This window comes from Macaca nemestrina, chromosome 3 (genome assembly GCF_043159975.1).
Source record: "Macaca nemestrina isolate mMacNem1 chromosome 3, mMacNem.hap1, whole genome shotgun sequence".
Taxonomy (NCBI): Eukaryota; Metazoa; Chordata; class Mammalia; order Primates; family Cercopithecidae; genus Macaca; species Macaca nemestrina.
Genome location: NC_092127.1, coordinates 135,783,968 through 135,804,908, shown reverse-complemented (window position 1 = coordinate 135,804,908; position 20,941 = coordinate 135,783,968). Strand labels below are relative to the sequence as shown.

General features: G+C 37.5%; 1 protein-coding gene across 6 annotated transcripts in view; it reads left to right on the top strand.

Annotated features, from left to right (window-relative positions):
- LOC105477311 (ankyrin repeat domain 17) overlaps positions 1–20,941 on the top strand; it is a 182,959-nt gene that overhangs the window by 84,146 nt on the left and 77,872 nt on the right. For all 6 annotated transcript variants that reach the window (XM_071093500.1, XM_071093499.1, XM_071093496.1 and 3 more), the window contains exons 3-6: positions 12,715–12,871; positions 17,693–17,840; positions 18,077–18,224; positions 19,440–19,673. In XM_071093500.1, the coding sequence (XP_070949601.1) occupies positions 12,715–12,871; positions 17,693–17,840; positions 18,077–18,224; positions 19,440–19,673 (687 nt within the window). The remainder of the gene's footprint in view (positions 1–12,714; positions 12,872–17,692; positions 17,841–18,076; positions 18,225–19,439; positions 19,674–20,941) is intronic.

The following is a 20,941-nucleotide window of genomic DNA, read 5'->3' as shown; positions in this document are numbered from 1 at the left end:
TATAATGTTGGCTGTTGGTTTGTCATAGATGGCTTTTATTACCTTGAGATATGTCCCTTCTATGCCAATTTTGCTAAAGGTTTTAATCATAAAGGGATGGCTGGATTTCATCAAATGCCTTTTCTGCATCATTGAGATGATCATATGATTTTTGTTTTTAATTCCTTTTATATGATGTATCACATTTATTGACTTGCATGTATTAAACCATCCCTACATTCCTTGGTATACCCATTTGATTAAGATATATTATCTTTTTGCTATGCTGTTGGATTCTGTTAGCTAGTATTTTGTTGAGGATTTGTGCATCTATGTTCATCAGGGATCTGTAGTTTTCTTCCTTCCTTCTTTCTCCCCTCTCCTCCCCTTCCTTCCCTCTCTTTTCCCTCTCCCCTTCCCTCCCCTCCCCTCCTTTCCTTTCTTGGTTTCAGTGTTACGGTGATACTGACTTCGTAGAATGATTTAGGGAGGATTCCCATTTACCCTGTGGGTTCTGCTGAAGAAAGTTTGTGCCCAGTTGAAATTATTATAAAATTCAGTTGGAAGCTTTTTTCACCCTATGACCCCTCCCTAATTCTGCTTGCTGCCTTCCCTGAGGGCCTCTATCAGATGCAGTCAGGGATGGCTTCCCTGGGCTCAAGTTGGAGACTGGGTGTGCTTGCAAGGCTCTTCCCGCTGCTGCTTCTACCTTTATATTTCATGTGGCTCCTTATATTCATTTTTGTTATAGGTGAGGTTAAATCCTTCTCCCGTGATCTGGATTTTCAGATTCCCCAGTGGACATGTGTGTTTGGAGATACATACTCCCTCTCATACTTTGGGAACTCAGTTATTTTACTGTCTCACAGAATTTGCAGCGATGTGCCACTTCTTTCAGAGAATCTGTGAATTCTTTTGGTTTTCCTGGTAATGTTCCTGCTGTGGTTCTTAGAGCCAGAGTTTGTGGTGTGAGTCTCCACATGCTATTCTGCCCATCCAAGTGAGAGCTGCATGTTACCCTGTTTCCTCTTCTCTCTGCCATCTTTCTTTCTAAGTCCAATGTTTCTTTGTTGATTTTCTCTGTGGAAGATCTGTCCAATGCTGAAAGTGGAGTGTTAAAGTCTACAGCTATTTTTATATTGGGGTTCTATCTTTCCCTTTAGCTCTAGTATTTGCTTTATATAGCTTGGTGTCCCAGTGTTAGGTGCATATGTATTTAAAATTGTTATATCCTCTTGCTTAATTGACCCCTTTGTCATTATGTAATGATCTTTGTCTCTTATATTTTTGTGTTGAAATCTATTTTGTGCAATCTAAGTATAGCTACTCTTGCTCTTTTTTTGGTTTCCAGTGGCCTGGAATTTCTTTTTCAATCCCTTTATTTTCACTCCGTGTGTATCTTTATAGGTAAAGTGTGTTTTTTGTAGGCAACAGGTCATTGGGTCTTGTTTTTTATTCATTCAGCCTCTGCATATTTTTTAATGGTAGTCCTTTAAGTCCATTTATGTTTAGTGTTGTTATTGACAAGTGAAGACTTACTCCTGTCATTTTGTTATTTGTTTTCAAGTTGTTTTGTAGTGTTATATTCCTTCTTCCTGCCTTTTAGTGAAAGTGATTTTCTCTGGTGATATGCTTTAATTTCTTGCTTTTTATTTTTTGTATCCATTGTATGTTTTTTGATTTGAGGTTACCATGAGGCTTGCAAATACTATCTTATAACCAATTATTTTAAGCTGATAACAGCCTAACACCACTTCCATAAACAAATTTAACAAGCTAAAAGAAAACCAATGATTCTACACCTTAAGTTTGTCCCCTTACTTTTTAACTTTTTGTCATTTCTATTTATATCTTACTGTGCTGCATATGTCTTGAAAAGTTGTTGTAGTTATTATTTTTGATTGATTAATCTTTTAGTGCTTCTACTTAAGGTAAGAGTTAACATACCACAGTTACAGTGTTATAATATTCTGTGTACTTAATATCACCAGTCAGTTTTGTACCTTCAGATGATTTATTTTTGCTCATTAACATTCTTTTCTTTCTGATTGAAGAAATCTCTTTAGTGTTTCTTGTAGGACAGAAGTGTCGATGATGAAATCTCTTAACTTTTGTTTGGGAAAGTCCCTCTTTCTCCTTCATGTTAAAGGGATATATTTGCCAGATGTACCATTACAGGATAAAATTTTTTTGCCTTCAACGTTTTATGTCATGCCACTGTCTCCTGGGCTATAAGGTTTCCACTGAAAAGTCTGCTGCTAGATGTATTGGAGCCCCATTGTATGTTATTTGTGTCTTTTTCTCTTGCTGCTTTTAGGATCCTTACCTCCTTGACCTTTGGAAATTTGATTATTAAGTGCCTTGGGGTAGTCGTCTTTGGGTTAAATCTGCTTAGTGTTCTGTAGCCTTCTTGTACTTAAATTTTGGTATCGTTCTCTAGGTTTGGGAAGTTCTCTGTTACTATACCTTTACCCTATAAACTTTCTACCCCATCTCTTTCTTTACCTCCTCTTTAAGTCCAATAACTTTTAGATTTGCCATTTTGAGACTGTTTTCTGTATCTTGTAGGCATGCTTCTTTTTTATTCTTTTTTTTTGTCTGCTTTGACTGTGTATTTTCAAATAGACTGTCTGTAAGCTCACTAATTCTTCTGCTTGATCAATTCTGCTATTAAGAGACTCTGATGCATTCTTCACTGTGTCTGTTACATTTTTCAGCTCCAATATTGCTGTTTGATTCTTTTCAGTTATTTCAATCTCTGTGTTAAATTTATCTGATAGAATTCTGATTTCCTTCTCTGTGTTATCTTTTTTTTCTTTGAGTGTCCTTAATACTATTTTGGTTTTTCTTTCTGAAAGGTCACATATCTCTGTTTCTCCAGAATTGGTCCCTGGTGCCTTATATAGTTCATTTGGTGAGGTCATGTTTTCCTTGATGGTCGTGATCCTTGTAGATGTTTGTTGGTGTCTGGGCACTGAAGAATTAGGTATTTATTATAGTCTTCACAGTCTGTGCTTGTTTGTACCTGTCCTTCTTTGGAAGGCTTTCTAAGTATTCGAAGCGACTTGGGTATTGTGGTCTAAGCCATGTCTGCATTGGGGAGCACCCCAATCCCAGTATTGCTATGATTTTTACGGATTCATAGAGGTACCACCTTGGTGGTTTTATGTAAGATCTAGAAGAATTATCTGGATTACCAAGTAGAGACTATTGTTCTCTTTCTTTCTCCCAAACAAATGGAGTCTCTCTCTCTCTCTCTCTCTCTCTCTCTCTCTCTCTCTACTGAGCCACCTGGAGCTGGGGTTGGGGTGACACAAGTACCCCTGGGGCCCCCACCACTGGGACTATGCTAGGTGAGACTTGAAGCCAGCAGAGCACTGGGTCTCATTCAATGCCCGTTGTGACCGCTACCTGGCTACCACCTATGTTTGCTGAAGGCCCTAGGGCTCTACAGTCAGCAGGTGGCGAAGCCAGCCAGACTCGTTTTTTTCCCCTTCGGGATGGCAAGTTCCCCTAGGCCCTAAGCTAGTCCAGAGATGCCATCTGGAAGCCAGAGACTGAGGTCAAAAACCTTAGAAATCTATCTGATATTCTATTGTACTATGTCTTAGCTGGCACTCAAACCACGATATACAGTCCTTCCCACTCTTCCTCTTTCCACAGGTAAGGAGTCTGAGTCCATGGCCACCACCACCAGAGGCCCACAGGGAGTACTGCCAGGCTACCGCCAATGTGCAGTTAAGGCCCAAGGGTTCTTCAGTCAGCTTGTGATGAAAGCTGCCAGGCCTGAGACTCACCCTTCAGAACAGTGGGCCCCCTCTCTACCAGGACAGCTCCAGAAATGTCGTCTAAGTGCCAAGCCTTGGAATAGGAGACCCCAAGAGTCCGCTTTCTACTCAGCACCCCCGCCGCACCCCAACTGTGCTCTCACTGTTGCCACCATAGCTGGGAATGTGCTGGTTTTCACATGAAGCTGGCACATCCCAGTCTCAACCTAGGCAGGTGGCATACTACTTGGGTGTCACTGCTGGTTCTTCAGGGCCCAAGGGCTCTTTAGTCAGTAGGTGATGGATCCTTCCAGGGATGGATTCTTTTCTTCAAGGGAGCAGGTTCCCTTCTGGCACAGGTTGTGTGTAGAAAGGTTGTCCAGGAGCTAGGGCCTGGAATGGAGGCCTCACGAATCTGACTGGTGCCCTATCCTACTCTGGCTAAGTTTGTATCCAAGACGCAAGACCAAGTTGTCTCTGCTCTTTTCTGTCAAGCAGAAGGAAGGGGTCTCTTTTGGAGCCTTAAGCTGTGCTGCCTGAGGTTGGGAGAGGGGTGACTCAAGCACTCCCTTAGCCGCCCAAGTGGTGGCTCAGGAAGTTACCTGCTCCCCTTCCCCCATCCAGTGACTCCAAGTCCATCTTGGCACTAGGACTTGCCTAGGAATTGCAGTCCTGTGGCTTAGACTGTCCCTCAACTTCACTTAGGGCCCCAGAGCACTACAGCCCGTGGTGACAGGGCTTGCTGGAAGTCAAACTTGGACTGCTGGGATGGACAATTCCCTTGTGACTAGGGCTGGTCCAAATGCTCCCTCCACGAGCAGGCCTCAACTGAGTTCAGCCTGTTTCTGCTCTCCGCTGTGACAGGGCAGCACTGAGTTCAATGCAAAGGCTCACAGTTGCTGTACTCTCCCTCTTACAGTTGCACAGTTCTTTGCACCATGTGGGGAGCTGCTAGTGGATTAGGGAGGGGTGTCATTGGCAATTCAAAACTGTCTTTTCTACCCTCTTTAATGCCTATTTCAGCAATATGAAGTCAAAACCAGGCGCTGTGTGTGCTCACCTGATTTTGGGTTCGTATGAAGATGCTCACTTTGTGTAGATAGTTGCCAAACTTGGGGAGGGGTGGGGAGATCACTAGAGCCCCCTATTCAGCCATCTTACTCCATCTATCTTGGTGGCGAAGCCAGCCAGACTTGTTTTTTCCCCTTCAGGGTGGCAAGTTCCCCTAGGCCCTGAGCTGTCCAGAGATACCATCTGGGAGCCAGGGACTGAGGTCAAAAACCATTCGAAATCTGTCTGATATTATATTGTACTGTGTCTTAGCTAGCACTCAAACCATGATGTACAGTCCCTCCCACTCACTGTTTAAAATGGCACCCAAGCAGAGTGCTGTCTAGTGTTCTTAAGTGGAAAAAATATGTTTTAGGTTCAGGCATGAGTTTTACTGCTGTTGGCTGTGAGTTAAATGTTAATGAATCAACAACATATATTAAATAAGTTATATTTTACACCATGGAATGCCATGCAGCCATAAAAAAGAATAAAATCATGTCCTTTGCAGTAACATGGATGCAGCTGGAGCCCATTATCCTAAGTGAATTAATGCAGGAACAAAAAACCAAATGCCATGTTCTTTCTTATAAGTGGCAGCTGAACATTGAGTACACATAGACACTAAGAAGGGAACAGTAGACACCAGGGCCTACTTGAGAATGGGAGGAAGGTGAGAATTGAAAAGTTCCTTATCGGATTCTATGCTCATTACCTCGGTGATGAAATAATCTGTACCCTGAACCCCCACAACATGCCATTTACCCACATAACCAACTTGCATGTATACTTGCTGTACCTAAAATAAAAGTTGGAAGGACACACACAAAAAAGTTACATTTAAGCAGAAACACACATAAAACAGGGTTATGTGCATTAATGACAATGCTGTGGCCAGGGGCTGCCTAACGCTGTATTTCTCCCAGGAGCAGTTGTTGAGTATAGTATTTGCTAATTCCGTGTTTCTAGCAACTTAACATAACTACTATGAATAACTGAATAATGAGAATTGACGATATATAATTTTCCCCACTTGTTTGTTAGAGACTGTAGGCTGAAACTTTCTCATGTGAATCATCATGGTATTTTTGTGAAGTGGATCATTATGTTATCCCCATAGGAACAATGTTTTAATTAGGGAGTATACACACACACACACACACACACACACACACACACACACACACAGATTTAGCGCTATATATCATATCTTAAATATAAGGAGGTGATAATGAAATATCTATAATCATTTTAAAGACATACATTTTCTTAGGTTTTGTAAAGTAGACATAAATACACTATGAACACTAATTGTTCATGGTTTAAGAACCCCAGTGCACTACCTATTATACATGCAATGTATGTAAACTGCTACTTTATTATTGCGTAAAAATATTATTGTTTCAGTAAACATCTTGTAATACAGTATTTAAATATTTGAAGGACTCATGGTTAAACTTGATTTCCATCCAAGGTAAAATTCTAGAATGGATTATTAAAAGGATCTTAACCAAATAGACTTGAAAACATAATAAGGGCATGTGCACAGTCCTGTCTTGGAGTATAGAAAACTATTTGTACAGAAGAGTAGAGACCTAATTTAGCATTTTCCAGCAATTTGACATTGCTCTAGAAGTTTATGAGAGAGAAATGCGGATTATGAAATTATTTAAAAATATGCCTCAGAGGAGCAGGGAATGTTTCTCCTGAAGACAAGAAGACTTAGGTTAAATAAAGTATTCTTCAAATGCTTAAAAGACTGTCATATAGATTTGTTTTCTGTGGCCCCAAGAGGCACAACAAGATTCAAAGATGTTACATGGAAGCAGATTTTACATAAAAGCTGATTTTTGGAGATAAGGTACCTTTTCATATAATGCAAATAGTTGCTTCGTTTTTCTAAGTTGTGTAATTATTTCTATTTTTTATATTTTCTTTATGGTAGCTAACAAGCTAGCATTCCCCCTACTTCCCTTCCTTTCTTTCTCCACCTCTTTCACTTTTCGTCTCCCTCACTCCTTTATTTCCTTCCCTGTTTAAATGGAAATTTCCACATACAAATCTAAGAGAAGAGCGTAATGAAACCTCTGTATGTTTATCCATCATCCGGCTTCAGCAGTCTTCAGTGTACAGGCAGTCTTTTTTCATATCTGCCTATTATCACCTTGCTGACATCTCCACCTATGTTAATTTAAAGCAAATCTAAGTACCATACCATTTCATATATAAATATTTTAGTATGTATCTGTAAATTAAGAGTGTTTAAAAAGAAATATAGCCATAATACTATTTCAGATTTAAAGGAAAAAAAAGGAATTCCTTAATATTGCCAGTATCCTGTCAGTGTTGAGATTTGTTCAATTATTTTCTTTTTACAGTTGTTTTAAATCAGGATCCAAACAAGGTTTACATAGTTTTAATGTTAATTATTTTTCTTAAATATATACACATACTATGTACCCATAAAATTAAAAATTTAAAAAAATTGTCTTAAGTTTAATCATAACAGTTCTCTTTTTTTTTTTTTTTTCTGTTTATTTGTTGAAGAAATAGTCACTTCTCTCAGTTTATGGATTGTGCCAGTTGTGCTTTTGTGTGTTGTATTTCCTATTTTAGATCCAGATAGTTGATCAGATTCAGATTTATTCTGATTTTGGCAAGAATAGACATTCATAATGCTGTGTATTTCCTTATATATCACATAGGCCCTGTCTGGTTGGTTCTCTTTTTGTGATGTTGAGATTGAACAAGGTTTAGGTATCCAATATGTTTCTTGAGAAAGGATGCTTGAGAGGTAAAATTTTTTAGACTGTCTGAAAATGCCTTTCTTACTATCCTCATACTTGATAGTTTAGCTAGGTATAGAGTTCCAGTTTAAAAAATCACTCTCAGGCCTTTAAAGTTACTAAACTTCTGGTGTTGCCACACTTATTTATGACTTAACCCTGTCTCTGTACCATTTGTCCCTGTTCTCCTTCTCCAAAGCTTTATAATTTTGGCATTATAAAATTTCAGTCTCATTTTCAATACTTTGGTTGGCTTTTCATATTTAAGATTTTCTTCAGATGTCTGGTGATCCTTGGGTTCTGTTTTTAGTCTAGCAATGCCATAAAAAGCTAAATTGGAAAGTCTGGATGCATGTTTTGTTGGTGCATTTTACTATACAGCATGGATTAGTTTTCTATTGCAGCATAACAATTTACCATAAATATAGTGGTGTGAAACAACACCCATTTATTATCTCTTAAATTTCTGTGAGCCAGACATCTGGGGACAGTGTGACTGGATTCTCTTGCTTATGGTCTCAAGGCTGAAATCAGCTATCCTATGTTCCTTATCTGTAGGCTGTGGGTGAACATTTACTTTCAAATTTATTGTTTTTGGTAGCAGGATTTAGTTCCTTGCAATTGTAGAATCAAGATCCTGATTTTTTTATGGGCTGTCATCTCCATAAGGTTGCCCACATTCTTTGACATGTGGCACCCTCCATCTTTAAGTCAGCAGTGACAAGTAGAATCCTTCTTGTGCTTTTAATCTCTGGCTTCCTTATCTCCAACCAGCCAAAGAAATGTCTGCCTTTCACAAGCGCATTTGATTGGGTCAGGCCCACCAGGTTAACTTCGCTGTCTTTAAGTCAACAATGCCATGTAATATAACTTAATTTTGGGAGTAAAATTTGTCAAATTCACAGTCCCTAGATTGTAGGATGTGTACGTCAGGGACAGGTAACCTTGGGATCATTTTATTAGATACACACCTGTCAGTGTTTATCTTCTGAATAATGAACCCAGCTACCATAATTCTGGGAGCTGACAGTGGGAATGGGGCTGAGGCTTTCACTACTTATCATGTAAACTTTCACTTAATGCTTTTATGTAGTACTTCATGTCATCCTCCTGTATACCTGATGTCTCCTAGTCCAGGGCCTTTCTAGTTTGGTTTCTTTAGAGAATAATCACCTGGGTGTTTAGTTTGGCAATGAAGACTCGTGTCTGATTACTCCTCGCAAGTGTTCGGCTGGTCTCCCTTTTTTCTAACCAAAACCTCACCCCTGTATCTGGTACATCTAATACCTGATTCCCGTTGGGCTAGTGGTCTGTTTTTCTTTTGATAGTGGTGTTTCAGTTTATTCTGTTCTCTAAGTTAGTTACATCTCTGGTTTACTTTGTCTTTATACATTTTAGCTTATATATTTAGCTTATATACAAATTTTTCCTAGTTTTATCATAGAAGGAGTTTCTTTTGCATTTTAGCCCTCTGAGTAAGTTCTAAGAGGAAGATAATTATGCATTCAATTATCTTAAAATCAGATAATATTTAATAAGTTTAATAGTGTTAGTAATATTATTAATAGTTTTATTATGAAATAATAATATAAATAATATTTTAATGTGTCCTCTATCTGAATTTCTGTGGTTCTGTTGATTAAATGAGAGAATTTGGAAATAATAATCTGGTCATTTTGTTCTTTTTTTTTCTTTTGGAGAGAGTCTCGTTCTGTCTCCCAGGCTGGAGTGCAGTGGCACGATCTTGGCTCACTGCAACCTTCACCTCCTGGGTTCAAGCGATTCTACTGCCTCAGCCTCCCAAGTAGCTGGGACTATAGGCGCACACCACCACGTCCAGCTAATTTTGTGTTTTTTTAGTAGAGATGGGGTTTTACCATGTTGCCCAGGCTGGTCTTGAACTCCTGAGCTCAGGAAATCCACCTGCCAAGTAGTAGGATTACAAGCATAAGCCACTGCACCCAGACCTTTTCTGTTTTTTGATCTTCACTTTAATATTCAATAGCTGGAGAAGACCAGAAAAAAATAGAATCACCATAATTCAGGGTAGCTAGAATTAGTTTTTGATTACTGTTAATTAATTTGAAAGATTACCATCTCTGTCTTTGGTTTCTTCCTAGTTATCTTCATTAAAATAGTTATCTTTACTTATGAAGATACAAGAAGTTCATAAAGATTTAAAGTGAGATTTTCTTTTTTTTTTTCTTTTTGAAACAATGGTTAGTTTTTACTGAGCCAGATCTGTCCTCTTGCCTAGTTCCTGTTGCTATCACTGACAAATATTTGTTGTATAGTGATCTTGGATGGCTGAAAAATTGGAGCTAATTTTTTTCATGTGGAAATTCTTCTGTGATCTTGATCTCAATAGTGCCTTCATATATTTAACCAAAAGAAGATCTATTAAATATTGTAGTAGATTCAGAATATAGTATGACTTTTAATATTAGTGACATAAATTATCAGACCAAGACAATTTTTATTCTTTGTACATCTTAATTGTAGCCGATATGAAATTTGACTACTCTGAACATTTTTTATGGCTATAATCATAAAGGCTTCTTGGCAGATTTATTTTTGGTTTTGTGAGATATAACATTTGATATGTTAGTTTTTTTATTAAAGAAAAGCATAAAAATATACCTAAAAGTACTAATGTAAAAATCATTCAGGACAGCAAAAGAAAAAAATATTTTAAAGGCAAAGATGGTTAATAACCACCTGTGTGAGACCTAATTGTTGCTTTTGCAGATATCTCTATAAAGCATGCTTACCCCTAACCTTTTTATTCTAACTTGGTGCTTAATCTAGGCTGCCTACTTTATTATAAAGTGCACTATAAAAGTATACACTTTCAGAACTTTAAACATGAAACTTATGTGATATTATTGAACACCTTTCACTGTTATGTACTTATCTGTGCAGATATGTTTAATACCAAGTGAGTGGTCCTTTTTGTTTTAGTTAACGAGTTTGTTATAAAACCTATAATAGCCTTTCTTTAATGTGCATCGGAATCATATGGGGATCTTTTTTAAAATGCAGGTTTTGGATCAGTACATCATAGGGCCTGAGATTCTGCATTTCTGACAAGCTCCCAAGCGATAGCAGTGCTTCTATTCAGTGGACCACATGTTGGATAGCAGGGTTCTGTAATATCCATCATAACATTAGAGGTAAAGGTTTTTAATCCTAGCTGTTTATCAGAATTGCCTTAGAGCCTTTAAAATATGTAGATGCCAGGCCCTGCTTTCTACTTACTGAATTGGATCCCCAGATGTAGAAAAGCTCAGCATCTATATATTTGAAAAGCACTACAGGGGGCTGGATCACACCTGTAAACCTAGCCCTTTGGGAGGCCGAGGCATGTGGATGACTTAAATCAGGAGTTCAAGACCAACTTGGGCAACATAGTGAGACCGTGTCTCTACCAAAAAGCCAAAACAAAACAAAACATAAAACAATTAGCCAGGCATGATGACCTGTGCCTGGTCCCAGGTGCTCAAGAGGCCAAAGTGGGGGATCACTTGAGCCCGGGAGGTCGAGACTGCAGTGAACCATGATCATGCCACTGTACTTCAGCTTGGGCAACCGAGTGAGACCCTATCTTAAAAAAAAGCAAAAACAGTACCACAAGTGATGCTGATGGGCAGCTTCTATTAAGCACCACTGAATTAAAATAATAAAGGTTAGGGGTAAGAATGCTTCATGCTTTATAGGGATATCTGAAAGAGCAACAGTTAGGTTTCATGCAGATGGTTACTAACCATCTCTGCTTTTGAATTTTTTTTTTTTTTTTTTTTTTTTTTTAGTTTTGCAGTTCTGAATGGTTTTCAGATTAGTACTTTCAGATGATTTAAGTATATGTGGTAAGTTGTAGACATAATTCATTTATAGCTTATTTTTATATATAGTCTAGAATGCCTTTTTAGGCCATATTTTGTTCACAGGTGATAGCCTAGTAAACATTCTTAAGCAAAATTGGACATTGGCCCGATGCAGTGGTTTACACCTGTAATTGGGAGCACTTTGGGAGGCTGAGGTGGGAGGATCACTTGAGATTAGGAGATCTAAACTACCCTACACAACAAAATGAGACCCTACCTCTACAAGAAAGTTTAAAAATTAGCTGGGTGTCCTCCTGTGGTGGCTCACACCTATAATCTCAGTGCTTTGGGATGCTGAGGCAGGAGGATTCCTTATGCCCAGGAGTTCAAGAGCAGCCTTGGCAATGTAGTGGGACCCTGATTCCTCCAAAAAGTAAAATAATTAGCCAAGCATGGTAGTACACACCTGTAGTCCCAGCTACTTGGGAGCCTGAGGCAGGAAGATTTTGAACCCAGGATGCTGAGGCTGCAGTAAACTGTAATCGTGCCATGCACCCAGCCTGGGTAACAGAGCGAGACCCTGTCTAAATAAAAAAAAGAAGAAGAAAGAAAAATTAGCCTAGTGTGGTGGTGTGAGCCTATAGTTCCAGCTACTGGGAGGCTGAGTTGGGCGGATCACTTGAGCCCAAGAGTTCAAGACTGCAGTGAACTATGACCATGCCACTGTACTCCAGCTTGGGTGACAGAATAAGATCCTGTCTCGAAAAAAAATAATATTAATTTAAAAAAATAAAATGTAGACATTTAACAAATCATAGAGATGGTGCTAGCTTCTGGCACTACTGGCGTCAATGAGTCAAAAATAATTTTATCAGGACTCTGTCCCCTTCTCTTTCTGTGTCTCTGTTCTCCTCTATGTTGACTTTATTTTGGGCAGTCTTTTTCTGTATGTGGTGACAAAAGTGGCTAAATAGCTTATGACTCACATCTTACCAATTTAGCAACCTTTGAATATACGTTCTTTCAAAGATATGACAGAGTCTAATTGTCCCATCATAGGCTAAAGGCCCATTTCTGGCACCAGAGGGTCACAGGATCAAGTACCTATGAACCACATGGAATGAATAAGATTATTAGAAAACTGGAGAAGAGTGATTCCTCAAAAGATGCTGGGCAGCCGATATATATGTCTACTCTACCATTTGGAGGTTATTTGTTAACATACACAGTATAGCTTTAAGTAACTTGAATTTTGCTTTGTTTCTCCCTTCTGGGTGTGTCCATATTGGTGCGAAAATAATATAATAGGAATAGGCAAATTGTCCACGGCTGATGGTAAAGCCTTTGCAGATCCTGAAGTACTCCGGAGGTTGACATCGTCTGTTAGTTGTGCGTTGGATGAAGCTGCTGCTGCACTTACCCGTATGAGAGCTGAAAGCACAGCAAATGCAGGGCAGTCGGACAAGTAAGTATATTTTTGCTGCAACCAGTATGAAATCATTTTCTTAAAAATAATAGCAAATAGCTAACATTTACTGAGCATTTATTTTGTGCCTGGCTGGCACTGTGCTAACCACTTGACATCTGATGTCTTATTTAGATTCACAAAAACTTTATATGGTATAGATTTTGTTTTTACTCTCATTTTACAGATAAAAAGTTAAAGAGAGGTGAGTAACTTAAGATCAAATAGATAATAAGTGGCAGAGCACCAGTGTCTTTCTGACTGCAAGACTGAGGCCTAGTCAATATGTTATAAAAGACTTTTTGCTTATTTAGAATTTTTTTTTTTTAATGTGTTGGTGACAAGTAAATGTTTTACAATTAGGCCATTTTCCAGTTCATTTGCATAGTTCTGAAAATTTTAAAGGGTGAGGCTTTTATTTGTTTATTTGCTTTATGAAGTCTTAAAGGAAGTCATAGATCTAGTTCCTGTAACTTGAATGTGAGTCCAGGGACTTTATTATTTTATATCCTATAATTCCTTGTATACAGATAGCACTTTACAGTTAGTAAGGGCTCAGTAAATATTTTGTGACATGACATTTTAAGCTGTTCTGATGATGTTATACAATAAAAATCACACCATCTCATATATAAACATAATTATGGATGTATATTAAAAAATGGAAGCCAGGCGCGGTGGCTCACACCTGCAATCTCAACACTTTGGAGGCCGAGACGGGCGGATCACCTGAGGTCAGGAGTTCAAGACCAGCCTGACCAACATGGAGAAACCCCATCTCTATTAAAATACAAAAATTAGCCAGGTGTGGTGGCGCATGCCTGCAATCCCAGCTGCTCGGGAGGCTGAGGTGGGAGAATCACTTGAACCTGGGAGGTGGAGGTTGTGGTGAGCCGAGATTGCGCCATTGTACTTTAGCCTGGGCAATGAGAGCAAAATTCCGTCTCAAAAAAAAAAAAAAAAAAAAAAAAAGAGTGACAAGAAAAATGGATAGATACTTCAAGGAAGCAACTAGAAAAGAATCATTAATACATGTTACCATTTTCAACCCTTGGTGGCTTCTTTTTGCCTCCTCTAATAAAATGAAGCCATTTTATTTATTTTAGCAATTGCCTTAAAACAATTGAGAACATCTGAATATTCTGTTATATTTGGGTTTAGAGAGTAAATTATAGCATTTAAGAATTCTCTTTTGTCTAATGGTGTTTTCATACAACATTTTTAAGAGTATAAAAGAGAAGTTATATAGTATTAACAAGGTCATGAATTTGCTGTTTCTCTTGGCTCTTTATTAGTGTTCATTCATTTAGATTTTTCTGTCTGTATTAACTTGCTTTACCATTCTTCTCGTAGGTTGACTCCCTTCTTTAGTTAACCTCGGTTTCTATTCCATAGTAAATGTTCGGTTTTACTAGCCTAAAATATTATTGGTTATCTCCAAATATTTTTTAATGTGGTGCCTGCTAAGATTGGCAAGAGAGAAAATTAAAAACACCTTGAAGGGTATACTAAAACCAGTTAAAGCAGGAAATAGAATACAAAAATAAAAAGTCACAGATTATTTTGCATTGAAAATACTGGAATTTAACAGAAAAAAATATAACATATTTGTGACAATTATATTTATTCAACAAAGTTTGAGAAAGATGGTAGACTTATGTGCAGTGAGTACTGTGTGCCACATTTTCATATTAGTTAAGGACAGTGCCATGTGCGAGGCTTGATATACCCTTTGCCCACAAGTTCTTAAGTTCAGCTGTTGCTAGAGTAGATCTTCTAAGGTTGTTTTAAAGCTGGTATACACACATGGAAATTGAATGAAAAATTCAAATGATAATGTAGATTAGGGTATATGCATAAAGAAGTGAAAGAGACAGAGACTACTTTAAAAGAGAGAAAAGGTACGCACTTATAGAGGAAATGTCTTACGGGAAGGATTTGTCCTAAACATGCTTAAAAATTATAGAGAGCATTGAGTCTAGGGACTGTCAGTGTCCTGTGAAATGGGAAATCAGAAGAGATGTTTAAAAGACAAATTTATTTAGTGCTGGTTGAGACCTTCACTTTTTGTAAGGGGAAAATACAATTAACATGTAAATAAAATATATAGTATGGCACATAATAAAATAATAACTATGGGAAAAATTTAAAGGAAAGTACTAAGGCAGTGGTTGGGTTGGAGGTTATCTTAGTTCATTTTCTGTTGCTTGTAACAGGATTCCTGAAACTGGGCAAGAAAAGGAATTTATTTCTTACATTTATGGAGGCTGAGAAGTCCATGGTCAAGGGGCTGCAATTGGTGAGAGCCTTCTTGCTGGCAGGGACTCTCTGCAGAGTCCTGAGGCAGCACAGGCCATCACAGGGCAAGTAGGCTAAGTGTGCTAGTTCAGGTTTCTCTTCCTTTTATAAAGCCTACCCAGTCTCACTCCATGATAACTAATTAATTCATTTACCCATTAATTCATGAATGGATTAACCGATTCATGAAGACAAAGCCCCCATGACTCAGGCACCTCTTAAAGGCCCTACCTCTCAGTATTGCCACATTTGGAGTTAAATTTCACATGACTTTTGGAGAGGACAAAATGTAAACCATAGCAGAGGTCATGTTACATTTTGTAATAGCGTGGTCAGGGAAGTCCTCACTTAAAATGATGGCTTTCTAGGAAAGACCTGAAATAGGGAAGGGAGTGAGACATGTCTGAGAGAGGAGCTGTTTTGGCACAGGAAGAGCAAATGCAAATATTTGGAGGTTGGAGCTTATTTAGCATATGTGATGAATAGCAAGAAGACCAATGTGGCCGAAGTGGAAGGAATAAGGGTGAGAGAGTAGGAGATAAAGCCAGAGAAGTAAAAGGGAAGAGGAATACCTGCCACAGGGCAGATCTTGTAAGGATTTCGTTCTGAGTAGAGGAATGATGTGTTCTACTTTTCTTTTCTTTTTTTTTTTTTTTTTGAGACAAAGTCTCGCTCTGTCACCCAAGCTGGAGTGCAGTGGTGCCATCCTGGCTCACTGCAACCTCTGCCTTGTGGGTTCAAGTGATTCTCCTGCCTCAGCCTCCTGAGTAGCTGGGACTAGAGGCACACACCGCCATGCCCAGCTAATTTTTTTGTATTTTTAGTAGAGACGGAGTTTCACTGTGTTAGCCAGGATGGTCTCGATCTCCTGACCTCGTGATCTCCCCACCTCAGCCTCCCAAAGTGCTGGGATTACAGGCATGAGCCACCGCGCCTGGCCAACATGTTCTACTTCTCTTTACAAAAGATCTCTCTGGTTGCCTTGTTGAAAAGAACCTGAAGGACAGCAAGTAGTGTGAAGGCAAGGAGACTGGTTAGGAGGCTTTGCCGTATCTGAGACAAAGATGTTGGTCTTAAATCTGGGTGATGGTAATAACAGAGGTATAGAAAAGTGATTATCTGTCGGTGCCTTTAGTATCTGAAGTGAAAGGGCCATACTTTAAGAGGGTAATAAAAGAATTGAGTTATATTTGAAATAAAAAGAATATTAATAGCCCTGGATTTAGTTTTAGGATTATTTTATACAAAAGTGAGAATCTTTAGAAATGTCTACAATTGGAATTGTTTTGGTAAGTTTATGGGGCATACACTTTTCTCTCAGTTTAATGTTTTGTTACTCCACTTTTTCCACTCTCATTTTGCTTGAGTTCAGCTTTTTCTTTGCCTGGATTTGAAACTTCTCCCAAAATTTGATTGTATGAGTAAATACTTCCAAAACAAAACTAAAAAAGGCTCATCAGTTATTCATTTATTAGTATTACATTCTCCCATCTTTTCTGTCTGATTTCCCTTTACTTGATGGAAGGACTCACATAGATCTTTACAATTAGTAGAAGTTTTGCCCAGTTTTTACTTTTTAATTAAATTTTATAAAAAATTTTCTACTAACGAAACAAAAGAAGCATAATTATGACCTGTTATTTGTGTGTGATTTCTATAAAATTTTATGTTTTAAAATTTTATGTTCTTTCTCCACTTACCAGTAAATTAGACTTTATCCTTCAGTTGCATAACTGAAAACATTTTGGAATATTGATAATTTTAATTCAGTGCCATTGATATGTAGATTGTAAAAAACTCAATGAATTCAATCATCTTTGGCTTTTTGTTATGAATCATACTGAAATAACCATCCTTGTTGAGCACTAATGTTAGCATTAGCCTATTCTCACTCTGCTATAAAGAACTACCTGAGACTGGGATAATTTATGAAGAGAAGAGGTTTAATTGACTCAAAGTTCCACAGGCTGTACAGGAAGCATAGCGGGGAGGTCTCAGAAAACTTACAATCATGGTGGAAGGCAAAGGGGAAGCAAGCATGTCTTACCATGGTGCAGCAGGAGAGAGAGAGAGAGCAAAGATCTTTTAAACAACCACAAATCTCATGAGAACTCACTCATTATCATGAGAACAGCAAGGGGGAAATCCGCTGCCATGATCTAATCACCTCCCACCAGGTCCCTCCCCCAACACTGGTGATTACAATTCAACATGAGATTTGGGTGGGGACATAAAGCCAAACCATATAACTATAGAGATTTGACATAAATATCCAATACTCTGGCTGGGTGTGGTTGTTCACATCTGTAATCCTAATGCTTGAGAGTCTGAAGCAGGAGGATTGCTTGAGGCCAGGAGTTTAAGGCTGCAGTGAGCTGATTGCATCACTGTACCCACTCCTGGGTGACAGAGCAAGACTCTGTTTCTAAACAGCAAAAATCAAAACAACCAAAAACAATATTTATGCTGTGCAATTTTTTAATATTCTTATATTCTGGTATTGTGATATTCTTTCCCTAATAGCCGCAGTTTGGCAGAAGCCTGTTCAGAAGGAGATGTAAATGCTGTGCGAAAGTTACTCATTGAAGGGCGAAGTGTAAATGAACACACAGAGGAAGGGGAGAGCCTCCTTTGTTTAGCTTGTTCTGCTGGATACTATGAGCTTGCACAGGTTCGTATTATCAAAATAAAGCTTGTTGTTTTTTATAAAACTGGCTTGCTTACTAAGGAAATAATAAAATAAATCTTTCCAACCATTTGGATTAATTCAACAAATAGTTAGATAAATTTTGTGTGCTTATAGCTCTTTTACTACGACTAGGTAGACATTATATAAATACATGCATTCAAAATTTTTTGACGGTTATCATTTCTTAATATCTTTTTAAACTATTTTTCTCTCATAAGGTTTTGTTGGCAATGCATGCAAATGTGGAAGATAGGGGAATCAAAGGTGACATTACACCTTTAATGGCTGCTGCTAATGGAGGACATGTCAAAATTGTGAAGTTGCTGCTAGCTCATAAAGCAGATGTTAATGCACAGTCTTCAACAGGTCATGCATATTTCTTTTTCAGTTTTGCTAAGTAGTAACATCATTTGGTAATAGTGGTTTCGCATGAAGGTGATGTTTAGTGCTAATTTTTCAGTTCTCTTATTTCTTAGATGTGCTACATATTCTCATACATCTGTGTATGAATTTTGAAATATATAGAATATATTTTGAATGATATTCTTCCTATTTCGTTTATAAGGGCAATTGGCCTTTTAAGGTTCTTTAAGATAAAAGTAAAACACTGACTGACCCAGTTAGACGGACCACTCTCTTGGAAATTGAAAGGTGTGGGCTGTAGTGCTCAAACCCATGTTTCCAGTTTTTTAGGAGAGAAATGGTAAGATACGGAGAAAAAAAGATTGTGGAACAAAAGGATAGTCCATTGTTTCCTACTGTTACTAAATTGTGGCCCACAGAAAAAGTATTGTGAAAACATTGTGTCCTGAAGAATAGCATAACTTTAGTCTAAAATATATATATATATATTTTCAAATTTGGTCCTAGATAGATTTGTGTAAAAGTTCTAAAATTTCATGGAAATATTTTGTGCATTTCCTTCATGCAGATTTTTCAAATTTATTAAATGTTTTTTAAGATCATGTTGTGATTTAAAGGGATTTTTAGAAACTCTTATTTTACCCAGAAGGTTGATTTTTCTTGTAATATGGGAAATTTTTATCAGCAGAAAAGTTTTAGAAATTATTGAATTCAATTTCAGATTTAGAAATTTGAATTTGATCAGTTAACTAGTATTTGAAGTTGTAATGAAAACATATATGATTAAAAGGTATAGTATAAGGTATGTATATGATGAATAATTTTAAGTTAGAAACATTGAAATAAAAAAAAACTTGTGAAGCATTTCTCTGATAAACATTAAAACAACTTTTTTCTCATCTTAAGGTAAAACTTAGCTCCAGGGCAGACTTGCCCAGTTCTTTTACAACTCTCCAATCTGGATAAGTGTATATGATTTTCCTCATGTATTTGACTTTGGTTTTAAATGGAGAAGGAGAATAGGGAGTTGATTTCAGAAAGATAAAATGCAGTAGGAAAGGAATTTTATATATAGATATATATTTACATATATGTATGTGTAATTTAATATTTATTATGGTTATAGTCTTCCGTTTCCATTTTCTTAATGTAAATTAGCACTTTGATTTATTTTGGTATTTTATGTTAATATATTTTTATTTTTCCTAATTAAAATAGGCAATACAGCACTTACATATGCTTGCGCTGGAGGCTATGTAGATGTTGTAAAGGTGCTCTTGGAATCCGGTGCTAGTATTGAGGACCATAATGAAAATGGTCATACCCCTCTTATGGAAGCTGGAAGTGCTGGACATGTGGAAGTAGCCAGATTGCTGCTAGAAAATGGGGCTGGCATTAATACGCATTCCAATGAATTTAAAGAGAGTGCCCTTACCTTAGCTTGTTACAAAGGTACAGTATAAACCTTTCTCGAAACAAAGTTTTTAAACATGTGAAATTATAATTATTTTATGTGATCTTGTTTTTAAATTAAAAAATAAAACATAATAATAGCATATAGTATGTAATTAAAATGTTAAGTGTTTACAGTGTTTCAGTTTGTTTACTATTTAAATTTTTAAAATATAGATTTAACATTATAAATATTGTCACTGAAAAATGAGTATTAATTGATCTAATTTTTATCAGAAAGTTCTTTTAATATGAACTGTATAATAGCTTTCATGTCGAGAAGATTTTGCTTGGTATGAAGGGGTACATGGTATTTTAAATGATGTCAATGAACCTGAAAATATTGATAGTACAGAAAATGCCCTCCTTTGGCAGGCCAGACAGCTGCCTGGAAAGATGTTTGGTCTGTAGATAATTACTGTTCTATATTCTAGATTGTTAAAACGCAGCCACAGAGCCGAACATTTTTTAGACTCCACATATATGACAGATAAATGGCTGTAAAGTAAGGTGTTTTACTTTTTAAGAAAGTAAATTAAGAAAATCTTTTATTAATAAAGTTTTTTGGGCTGGGCGCGGTGGCTCAAGCCTGTAATCCTAGCACTTTGGGAGGCCGAGACGGGCGGATCATGAGGTCAGGAGATCGAGACCATCCTGGCTAACACAGTGAAACCCTGTCTCTACTAAAAAAAAAATACAAAAAACTAGCCGGGCGAGGTGGCGGGCGCCTGTAGTCCCAGCTACTCGGGAGGCTGAGGCAGGAGAATGGCGTAAACCCGGGAGGCGGAGCTTGCAGTGAGCTGAGATCCGGCCACTGCCCTCCAGCCTGGGCGACAGAGCGAGACTCCGTCTCAAAAAAGAAAAGAAAGTAAGTTTTTTATTTAAAAAAAAAAATCATGCAATTTTGTGTTTGTTTAGCCATTCAATTCTATGTTTTATGCCATATATCTATATAGTTGTCCCATATTATTTACATCATAAATTCTTGACCCCTAGGCATCAAGAAAAAGCTTTTGCAAAACCTAGTAAAAAATTTAAGGAGACACTCATTCTCAGTGACTAACCTTTCACTTGCACAAGCTTACATGTGAGTGGCTTCTTAAATTTTGCACCCTGTGCTTTGATTTCCTCACCCTAGTTCTGGCCTTGGTGTTGTTTTTTCTATATAAGAGTAACCAAGGTTGTGTGATGCCTTTTGGAATAATTTCATTTATAAACATGAAAATAATCCTTATATATTTGGATTAATTGACTAAAATTTAACTTAA